We start from the raw sequence: 11,849 nt of genomic DNA, 5'->3' as shown, positions 1-11,849 counted from the left end.
TTTATTTTATTTTATTTTATTTTATTTTATTTTATTTTATTTTATTTGAAAACCTGGATTTGATTGTTCCTGTGGTGACTTTAGAGAAGATTTCTACTAGTCTACCACCTATTTCTTTTTTCCCTTCCATGAGTTTATTGTCCTCAAGTTCTGTTCAGGGATTTACCTTTTATTGAGGCCTTGGGCCATGCTAAAGTATCATGATGCATAAAAACAGAATTTCTAGGTTTTAATATATGAGTTTTGAGGAGGTTTATATTTGAGGGTAGGGAAGTGAAGGAAGATGAAGAGGAGAAAGAAAACTCTACTTCAGTAATTAAGGGAAAAATCCCCAAGTACAACGAAGCATGATTTACAGGGTTTCTGTTATTTTTTTCTAGGAAAATAAATTAACTAAATTAATCTGACACTTTTAAAGGGGCAAATGGATGGAAAGAATTTTTCACTCTGCTTAAGGAATTCTTAAAACATATTCTTTAGAGAAACAGTGGCCTACAGAGTGAAGAGAAACAGCTTCTGGCTCTCCTCTTCATCACTCAGTAATATGAAAAAGCTGAAAATATTGTATTTTGGTAAAATGAAATATCATTTCTGGTTACTTCTTTGTATCACCTGGATAAGTCTTTAGTGATGTTCTATATGGTGAAACATTTTCAATTTATATCTGAAATAGCAAAAGTGTCTGAAAACTTTGACGTTGGTGTCTTTCCTGCCTCTTTCATAGATGTTTGAATAAATATATGTGAATACAATATCTCAATATGTCATCTGAACATTTCCTTCCCTTCTTTCTTGTCTATCTTTTAGCTTTTTTGTAGTTACACAATCCTGTAAGTTCCTGCTGTTTGTTTCAGGTAAAATAATGTTAGTTTCCAGAAAGCTAATTTTGGAGTTTCTTGCTCCTTTTGCGTAGGGCGTGAAGACAAAATGCTGTGGTTGTCTTCTGTAATCATGAAAAGCAGAATGATCTGGAGTTCAGACAAACTGGGTTTTTTTAAAGGAGGTTTCTTCCTCAGCCTGCTTAAAAGATGCTGTTTGTAGCACAAGTGTCAAAACCAATTTTTTTAAGTCCATGGAAAGGGAGGTGAACGGTGACTCACGGTGGGAATGAGGAGAGTGGAAGTGAGCACTGGAAACAGGCATTGCTACTGAAGAAAATGCTCATGCAAATGTGCCTTCTCTCTCATCTCTCCCTTTCTCTTGCTTCCTCACTCTCCGATCTTCTCCCACTCCTCTTGCCCAAAAGTTAGAGGTATCCCCTTGCTTTGACAGGTGGAGGAGCGTCAAGCCTCTTTGGAGGTTTCTTCTGCCGTTTGGTGCCCATTTGCAGTGCTAGTTAGTTTGAGTGGAGGTAAGTGCCTGTTTGCTCTGGAGAAACCGTAGTGGTTCAGCAATTCCATGGCTGTGGAACTTGCTGAAGATTTTCTTCTGAATTTGCCTTCAGAATATTAATTCTTATATATGGAAAAATTGAGACTGTAGATCACGAGGTTATTAAAGAAGCATTGAGAGATTCAAAGCTTCCAACAGATCCAGATGCAAAAAGCTGTCCGGGAGCTCAGTGCTGATCTTCCTAATTCTGCATCATCAGTGGTGCTAGGAGGTTAAAACCGGCTCCAAAAGTGAGTCTTTTCTGCTTTAATTAAGTTCAAACATAAAAATATTTCTAGTTGTTCTTTGTTTAAACAAAAGTATTTCTATAAGATCGTTACCCTTTGTTGCTAATCTTTCTCAGCTATAATTTCTGATTCTAAAACATCCAACTCCATTTTGCTACTAAAACCTCTGTTGACAGCTTCCACTAGGAGCCATGTGACATATTTCCCATGTTTTCATTTTCAATATGTTATTTTTTTTAAAAAAAACCCCAACTATTTCAGAATTTCCTGTCCACTGCACTGATAAATCACGAAACATCTGCTTTTTCACACTGTGTGCCTAGAAATGAGGCATTGTACCAAAATATTGGATGTGGGAGTTAATTCTAAGGTTACCGCGAGGAAAGCTCTGCGTGTCTAAAGCCTTTATGTTTTAGACAGAAAATAGCATGGTTATTTATGTTGACCACCAAGGGGAATGTGACCCCTCAGACTGTAACAGGAGCTGTCCAACTCTGGGAGTGAAGAACATCCTTGTGGCTTCTCATTTGATGGGAAAAGGCAATGTCTTGACTGACTTCTTGAGCAGATACAACGGTGGAACGCATGAATGATATATCTCCTAGTCACTCTGTTCCAAGCTGAGTTGGAAGCCCAAAATGTAATGCTTCACTGCCAGAAAAATTGCCAGTATTTCAAAACTACCTGACAGTAAACAGAACACAATATTGATGTCATCTGGACTGGGAAATAATCTCATGTCCTCTATGTTCTCAATTAATTTATTGATTTAGAAAGTCAATGGGACAGAGCTAGGATGCTCTTGGTGACTGAAAGTGGAGTTGGCAGCTTTGCCTTTTAATCATTCTGCATCTGATGTCAAGATCATGAAACCTACTTCCAGTTCATTTGGTCTCTTCTTTGCTAGTGAGGGAAACTCTGTTTTGATCGTATGTCTCTCAACATGCCACGTCACTGATGCAGTGCTTGGGGCATTAGATTATTCTTCTGAAACTCCAGGAGTTCTTTGGGGAAGATGCCTGCATTTGGGCCAACTCACCTGAAGTGGGAAAGATTCTCTGTCTTGCAATGGACTTGAAAAATCTTGGCATTTAAAGCAGTCACAATTAACTTCTGGTTTGACAAGGTTCTATCTGTTGCTGTTTTTAGTTCCTATATTCACCTCCAAAAAATCCGTACTTACTCTTCAAATTTCACTGGTGCTGTTTCCATGTATTCCTCCTCATTTTTTAAGCCTTTTCCTTCCTAGACTAAACCTTCTGTTCTCATACATGATGTACCTTGATAGCATTTGAGGGGTTTGTTTTTTTTTCATCTCTTTGAAGATGACCACCTTTGTAGTCTGTATTTGTCTAAAGAATGCAGTGGGCAGGTGAGGTGTAGGCAGAGGTGTTGGTCACCCTACATCCTATTCCACAAAATAAATATATTCTGCATCTTAATTTCTTCTTTGTATGCATGTGTCTGAAGTAATTTCTGCTTCCATCTTGCCATGCAATTAATCTGCTTGTACTTTCCTGAGGCTTTCCTGAAATTCATACTTCATAGCGCTAAGTAGGGTTATTAATAGTAACAGGGAGATGGGAAAGCAAAAAATATGGCTTTTCTGTGAAATCTAGAGATAATGTTTTTATTTTTCAGAATGAAAGGCCCTGTAAGTAGAAGAGGAGGATAATGTTAGGTGTTTTCTGGGACTTTTAACATATGTTTACCTGAAAAGGATGCCATTTCTTGTTACTCTGTAATGTATAAGTGGGACATTATTTTCAGACAGTCTGTGGTATTCTGAAATGCTAACCCAAAATGTACACAAAATCCATCAGTATGATTTTTGCCAATGAAGTTCCTGAAGATTAGATCTGGCATTTTTCAGTAGTTAATCTGCTTCTAAGGCGTAGCAGCGCTGGATGTACAATTCACTGATGGACGTGAAAATATCTGTGCTGTGTTCACTTACGCTGTCTTCCGTTTTTCTCTTTCTTTTCTCTGTTCTTTGTTTTGTTAAGCGTTGCAGGCTGTATGTACCGAGTAGTTCAGACGACGGGACCAGATGGAAAAAACCTTCTGAAATTACTTCCAATTTCTAAATCTTCTGGAAGCTTTATGCCAATAGTTCCATCTTCAGCCATGCCAAACAAGTCTAAAGTGGATATTTCTAATCCAGTCCTTACTTTTAAGACACAGCTTGCCCATACTACTGCACCTTCATCTGTTAAGCTACCTATTTTGCAGTCTCCTAATTCTGGAAAGATTCTTCTTACAAGAACATTAGACAAACAGGAAAGTGTTAGGGCAGGTTCTGAAAAAGAAAGCTCAATTCCAAAATCAGCTGCTGACATCCAGAGCAGTTGTGTTTCAGTTGACAGACTGTCTTTGCAGAACACTACTGTAACAAGTTCATCTAACCAGAGTAACCCTGCATACATGTTGGTAAACAAAAAAAGTCTTCCAGTTACTGTGAATTCTGCAGTACTGCCCTCTGGCCACCACCTCCAGATACCAGCTGATGCAGAAGTGAAATCTGTCCCAGCTTCTTTTTTACCACCTGCAATACAGCAAAAAATACTTGCAGCTGCAGCAACAAATGTGTCTGCAGGAGCTGACAGTACGAAAACGCCAACTGTTATTTACGTGTCACCAGTGAACACAGTGAAAACGGTACTTCCCAAGTGTTTGCAAGCCATTTGCTCAAAACCTGCCACAGAAGTTTCAAAAACATTCATAACAACAACTACACAAAAGGGAAATAGTTCTTCTCCTGACACAGTAACATCTGATGGTCAGCAGTGCCAGCAAACTCCAATGAAATGGATTGTGCAAGAAAGTCCACAGTTACCAGCGCCTTGCCTTATTCCTGTCAAGTCTTCAAATAATATGGCTTCCAAGATCTTGAAAACTTTTTCAGACATGAAGAATGTAGAAGTTAACTCTGCAAATATTTTATCACTCTGTTCTAGTGGTCCTGGTGGAAGCCAAACAAAAATCACATCTATTAAAGATAATGCTTTGGTCATGTTCAATGGGAAAGTCTATCTGTTGACCAAAAGAGGCTCTAATGTTCTGTCAGCCCAAGCTGACAAACAAGCATCTTCTGATGCTTCACTTAAAAAGGAGACATCCAAGCTAATTGATTCTACTGCAGTCAATAAAATAACCAATGAAGTAGTGAATCTGCTGTTGTCAAAAAGGAAAGGAGTGGTGCTCTCTCAGAAAGATCCAAAAACATGTACAAACTCAAAACATTCTTCACCAACTGGCTTAAGAAATGACTTAAAACCTGTACCTGAAGCTCTGGTGACACCAAGTGCTAATCAACAGAATTCCACTGTAAACCAGAGAAAGAGTTTGCCCTTCACCGAGAGCATTTCAAGTGGAGTGACCCCTGTTACAGCAGTAGGGACCCAGGAAAATGTGTGCCAAAATGGCAAAGAAAAGATTAATTCCCCCGAAGCAGCAAGTGCTGTTTTACCTCAGTCTAACCAAGAGTGTGCTTTCAGTGAAGACTGGCAAAAGGTAACTCTCTCCAATAAACATGCCCATCTCAGTCTCTGCTAAATTGTTAGATGATCCTGGCTCTCTTTGAATAAAATGGCTATTAATAAGTTCACAGATTTTTGTAGCCAGATAACCTGTCACTGGAAATGCTGGTCTAAAGTGTGGCTCTCATCAATAAATGATCTTTTTTTTTTTGTTTTGTTTTGTTTTTCCAGTAAGATTGCACTATTCAAGTGAGAAAATGCATAAGGAAAAGAAAAGGGCAGGGAAAAGATGACTTTTTATTTCCTTACAAAATAAATTGAGGGTTAGAATTGAAACTATAGGAGAGCTGTTCACTGTGTGAGCTCGGGGAGCTATCTGTTTTCTAATGTAGTTGATGCCACATTGTCACAGCACAGGCATTGACTGTGTTGTAGGTGTAATGTAAGGCAGGGTGGTTTGCAGCCACACAAGAGGAAAAGAAGGTGGAAGAGCAGGGTTTGTCATCCAGAGACAGCTCCAGTCTCTGCTAGCTCAGACAGCCAAAGGCAGGAGCTGTGTTTCCTTCCTTTCATGCCATAATGGGGAGGGATCCACCTCCTTTGACTGATGGTTTCATGTCAGGCAGAAGAAACTTGAGATCTTGGATGGTTCTCCCCCATCAAGCTGGACCTACATATTCTTTTAAGATCATAACGTTGAAAATACGTAAAAAATCCTCAGCCTCAAATCCCACAAACTACCCATGAAGGATCACAGGTCAAGTTTTCAGTTGCTCAAGAAGCCAGAATGAATTTACCTCCAGATAAAGAAGTAATTTTGAAGATAGTTTATGCTTGCTTGTGTTGCCCAGGCAGGAGAGAAATGTCAGCTAAGCATATTTGTGCAGATTTTAGACATTTAATCATTACAACAGACTGTAGGGCCTCTTTTTGTTTTTTATTGTTCCTCATCTGAAAAATGGTTCAAATAGACTTTTTTTTTTTCCCCTTCAATGCTGTCTGATGCGAAGTGTTAGCATTCTCATTTGCTTTAACCTCTGAAAAACAGCATATCAGATGTTTACTGGTTCTAGTCCATAAATCTGCAAGCCAGTGGATGCCAGAAATACTGGTGTGTGAGACTGACCTTGGAGATCAGAAACAGCTCAGGTTACAATGAGATTAGATGTGAGAGATGCTAACAAAGCACTATCAGCCAAAATGCAGATACGAAATACATTCAACAGTCTGAAAGTGACACTGTAAAGACACTGTCTGATCTTCCATCATCTTCCTTTGTCACTTTGAAGTTTTAGAATAGGTGGTTCCCTTGTTGGTTCTTTTAATTCTGTGGTTTGTTAGTTGGACTGTGCGTTTCCTGGATGTTCCACAATGTACTTGGAATTTTAAATAACAAAAATGTTAGACCTGTGATAATATGTATATAATTTCTTAAAATTGGCTTATCTGTGTTACATTTAACTCTTGGACATTACAGACAAAACAAATATTCACCTGTCTTTCTAGTAACGGGTTTTTAGTTTATATGTATCAAGAGAGAGAGTGAGAGAGCATGACTGATGGCTCTCTTGCTGTTCCTGTATTTCAGATCCAGTGTGGAAAGATGGATTTACCGGGAGAGGTTATTGAAATCAAACACCAAGAGAAGCCACATTGGAAACAGTACTTGGAATTGAGGACAAAATTTGGTCTCTTTAAGGAGGAGAGAGTGTACCTTAAGAGAATACCATTAAGGACCTCCTATGAGAAATCAGAAGAAAGGGATTGTTCCAGTAACAGCTTGAAAAGGAAAAATTATTCTTGCAGTTCGTCGTCGTTAGGTGTGGAAATAACAAATCAGCATCAGGAATGTGTTAAAGAGGAAAAGGTATCTTGACATTTTTCAGTGCTAAAATGTGTACTGCAAAACATTCAGAAAGCAGCATTGTGTGTAGTCAGCACAGAGCTGATCCTCCCAACTCTGGATTCATCAGGGCAAATCAGCAATTATGGTCCCTGTGGGAATTGTTTCTAGAACTTGTTTGTGTGCTGCCACAGAGCTGTGTGGTTTCAGTATGACGTCAGTGCCTTCTAAGAATTTTACCCTTTTTTCTGGGTTCCACTGGAGGAATTTTGAGGAACAAATGCTTTGAAGGAGACTGGACCCTCTAGTGGTGGCTGAACAGTCAAAGGGATAGTCTTCATTGGAACAGAAACCATACCTCTGTATCCTGATTTCTATTTAGCCTTCTGCAAGCAATTATGTTTATCTAGTAGTGCAGTGGGTATAAGCAGCATAGCAGAAGAATAATTTCTTACGAGGCTTTGTGCTTGAGTTTCAGATCAGTCAGGTGCCATTATTTCAAGGCACTTCAGTCACTCACATGACTAGGTATGGCTGACTTTCAAAGATGTGTATCCACTTGGTCACGTATGGTTTTACTAAAAGAAATTTACCTGTGTACCTGTCTAATCTTTAGAGTTACAAATGTCTTTATAAACTTAGTCTTTTGTCATTGGCTAGGAACTTGCTTTGGTGGTTCTGGAAAGGTTCCCTGGATGCAAGGACTTCCGTCTTAATGCATTAAAATAATTTTATCCATCCAGAGCAGTTCTGTTCAGCCATAGTGTTCTAAATTTTCCTTTGTATTATTCTACTCTACCCAGTCAAAGGCTTTCTCAGGTTTCAATAATTCTCTGTTAAGAGCTCTGCTTTGAGCAGATGTACTGGCTGCTCTTAGTAAAGAACATTAACATTGAAATAAGGAGGAATGAGGTCTTGTAACAGACTTTGTTGCTAACGTTTGAGCTTTTTGGAAATGTAAGCATGAAGAATTCTTCTACGTTTTAAATTTTCCCATCAAGTTAAGAGAGTTTTGTTTTACACTACAGTTAAAGGACTTGAGCAGCAACAGGAGATGATAGACATGCAGAAGAAAGGTAGATGTGCAGTCTTGAGGAAGGAATAATTCAATGTTCTGAGATTGTTAATTGAGAATCTTTGCTAGAAAAATACTGACCACGGAAGCATGTTTGCTCAAATTGCTAAAAGAAACATCTTCCCTATAGTAATTGTAAGAAGCTTGCAACAAATAACTTGTAATTTGTGCTTAGTGAACTGTGATGTTATAATGTGGAATGGTGCTCAATTTAACTGAAGTGTATTCTGTGTGTTTCTTGACTGTACAGATAATTGTGGATCTGGAAGAGGAGGATTTGATTAAGAAAAGAAAAATAAAATCCTCACCACCATCAGACAGTGGAAAGAGAAAGAAAACTTCAGTCAAATCAACCACAAGACAAAGTTCTGAAAATACCATCTCAGGTTTCAGTAACAGAAGCGTTTCACCTCCAACTCCACCAGTCTTATCAGAGCAAAGTATTTCCACAGACTTTGTTACACCATCTCTAGGCAGGGACTCTGAAGAAGACCCATACTCTCAATATAGTGATGTTACAGACTCAAGCATTCCAGTTTTAATGTCTTGTGAAGATGATACTTCAGTTCTTGAAGGTTCTTTCAGAGATGATGTGTTCCCTTTGACTCCCCCAGACTTGGATGAAACAATACGGGATGAAAAAATAAACCGACTCAAACAGCTCTTAAGAGAACGAGAAGCAGCACTGGAAGAGATGCGTAGAAAAATGCAGCAAAGCTGAAATACTGAAGCTGGTGATCTGGAGGATACTTATCTTCATTTCAGTGACTTCAAGAAGAAATTCTTTGTTTCAACGAACATGAATATTTCTAGTAGATGGAAGATCTTGACGAGATTTACAGTATGTGTGCATTTAGAAAAATACAAGTTTCTTGTTAAATACCAGAAATAAAAGACTTGAAGCAACAAATTCTGCTTCTGGGACATTATATGTATCAAAGAATGCAGAAGATAGTAATTTTTATTAGTGTATTCTTTATATTTTTAATTGAGGGCTTTCTGTATTAGTCCTAGCAAATAAACTTTCCTACTTTGGAATTCCGTGGCCTGTCTCTTAGAGACTGAATGTAAATTGCAGACCCCAACTGTAGATGTTTTTTTTGTGTTCCTAATGTTTTATAGTGCGTGACAACTTTTGTGAACTCCTGAGAACTGTCGATTGTCGTAAAAGATCAATGGTCAGTGTTTAATAAACGCTATTTAAGTGACCTGGGAATTAGACTTTAGGCAGTAACAATGCAGATATTTGTGCAAAACTTCTTACAGGTGTGAAGACGGAAGCAGTAGAAGACCCTGCGGACAGTTATTCAGGTACGTGTCTCAGCGTTGTTGTTGTAAACCTTTATCAGGCCTTTGCCAGCTGGGCAATGGTGAAGTTTGGTTGTGGAGGTGTATTTTTTAAAAACAGAATTATGTTAAATAATAACTTGTTAAAGCAAAAAAGGCATGTTTCTTTATCCAGGCGTGGTATCTTTAATAATTTTTGGTGAGTATCTTTTCCATTAATTTGGTAAGTCGTTATTTGGACATGGCTGTTGCTACCTTCATTTGACACTACCTTAGTTTTGCTTTGTAGGAGGGACTGTGCACTCAAACTGGTTTTGCCATCATAATTTTAATAGATCTTTGTAGTGTATTTTCCCAGCATATTCTGTCATGTGTTGTATGGATGGTTTTCACTACCCTCTGTTGTCCACGCCATTGAATCTTGTCAGGCCCTTGTGCAGTTCTTCAGTCTTCATTGTTACAGCCATGAAGAACTGTTTTGCCAACAGAAGTTGTCGTTATTTTTTTCTTGTCCATTTATGGCTATATTGAGTATCACTGGTCCCTGTAGAACTCCATTGTTGATTTTTGTTCACAGGAGACTATTTGCTGCTGTTTCTTATTTTCTATATTGTAATCAAATTTTCATCTGAAAGGTTTTTCTCTCGTATCGTATCGATGCCTAGTATACGTGTAGGGTTTTGGTGAAGGATGTTGCTTTGGAGATACATCTTTGGAGAGCCTAGTAGACTGTATCAGCCCCATGTTCCCTGATAATACCCATCTTGACAGGGTGGAAAACTCAAGTGGATTAGACAGGCAGGACAGACTTTGACAAGGGAAGAAAAAGATGGTCCCTGCTCTGAAGAGCTTGAGATAGACTAAGTGTAGGAGAAGATACACCAAACACGCAGTGGTGGGTGAAGAGGGAAAGTATATAATGAAACTAAAGTCTTTAATGATTGAGATTACTGTGTAAGAGTCGAGTGTCGGTGATAGGGCAGGCAAGTAAGGGTGATTATTATCATGGGCATCCATGGGTTCACTGTGTATGGAGTGAGTATTTTGGGGGCAGAAATCCCATAATTCAGCATAGGGAAACAGACCTAATGAGGGGCTGATGCACAGCAGAGAGTGATGTGAATGAATTGGGCCATATGAGCTATGTTATCATGCAGCCCAAGTATCAGAGAGCTCGGAGCACATCCAAGACAGCTGAGCACCTGAGGAGAGGGCTGTGTTCGTTGGACCAGTGACCTGCATCCTGTAGTATGACAGTGAGGCTGAGCTGTTTATGGAGCAGGTGTGCACAGATGTTGTGTGTCCCTCACTGGTAAATGTGCAAAGCAAAGAGGCTCATTTATGGAAAGTTATTTTTTTGAGCTGCCAGTGATGTCAGTGAGGAAGACTATCTGTTTGCAGTCTCATCTCTGCTTGTTCCAGAAAGTGAGGAAGAAGCGTAAGTTTGGCCAAGCCTCCCTGACACATATGAGCAGTAGTGAGGAGGCAGTTTTGTGTGAGAAGTGGGGAATATTGCCTGCACATATGTGGGTGTGATGGGTTGACCCTGGCTAACTGCCATGCACCGACCCAGCTGCTCACTCGCTCCCTTCTCCTGCAGAATGGGGAGAAAATAGAAGGCAGGCAAGACTTGTGATTTGAGATGAAGACAGTTTATTTAACAGGTTAAGCAAAATCTGCATGTAGGCAAAGCAAAATAAGGAATTTATTTATTGTGACCCATCAGCAGGCAGATGTTCAGCCATTTCCTGTGTCTTGGGAAGACAAAGTAACCATAAATGTCCCTGTATCCTCCTCCTTTCATTTTATTTGCTGAGCATGGCATCGTATGGTGTGGAATATCCCTTTGGTCAGTCTGGGGCAACTGGCCTGGCTGTGTCTGTTCCCAGTTTCTTGTCTGTCCCCAGCTTAGTTGCTGAGAGGGATGCAGAGTGAGAAGAAGAGAAAGCCTTGATGTTCTGCAAGCGCTGTTCAGCAGTTGCCAAAACGCTGGTGTATTGTCAACACTGTCTCCCTCACAGATCCAAAACGCAGCAGGACATGGGCTGCTATGAAGAACATTAACTCAATGTCATCCAGACTCAGAGGATGGGATGGAAATCAGAAAGGAGATAGAAGCAGCTTGATGTCTTCTGTCTGGTGCTGCAGTTGCCTGTTGTGATGCTCTTCCAACAGACATCACTCACCTATCCTCACTGTCTTCTGACAAAAGTCTTTCCTCTATTTTCCAATGATCTCCAAAGAAATGAACAAAGCTGAGTTCACTTACCCTCTTCTTTTGCTGGGAGGATTCCATGTTTGACATTCTACGAGACGCCACCTTCTTTCTTCCAGAACCTCTTCTAGCCTAGCAAAGTGGTCTGTCAGCCTGAGTTTTCTCTGGAGACAATAAGAAGATACTGAAGATTTGGAGAAGAATCCTCACTGCAAGGTTTTGAAGAAATGTGACCAGTAGGATTTGGTGGGAAAAAAGTGTGAATGGGCTGTTTTCTTGCAGTCTGGTAATGGAAGACATTTAGTGCAATGCACAAAGACAAAGCCAAGCC

At 39.5% G+C, this 11,849-nt stretch overlaps 1 protein-coding gene across 1 annotated transcript; it reads left to right on the top strand.

Moving 5' to 3' along the window:
* Window positions 1-3,629: 3,629 nt before the first annotated feature.
* Window positions 3,630-8,737, top strand: LRIF1 (ligand dependent nuclear receptor interacting factor 1). Its single transcript, XM_010168413.1, has 3 exons — window positions 3,630-5,132; window positions 6,687-6,965; window positions 8,267-8,737. The coding sequence occupies exons 1-3, from the start codon at window positions 3,639-3,641 to the stop codon at window positions 8,735-8,737; spliced, it is 2,244 nt and encodes a 747-aa protein (XP_010166715.1). The 5' UTR covers window positions 3,630-3,638.
* Window positions 8,738-11,849: the final 3,112 nt, after the last annotated feature.

Source organism: Antrostomus carolinensis, unplaced genomic scaffold, assembly GCF_000700745.2.
Source record: "Antrostomus carolinensis isolate BGI_N321 unplaced genomic scaffold, ASM70074v2 scaffold5355, whole genome shotgun sequence".
NCBI classification, from domain to species: domain Eukaryota; kingdom Metazoa; phylum Chordata; class Aves; order Caprimulgiformes; family Caprimulgidae; genus Antrostomus; species Antrostomus carolinensis.
This window is presented reverse-complemented; position numbering and strand designations above follow the sequence as displayed.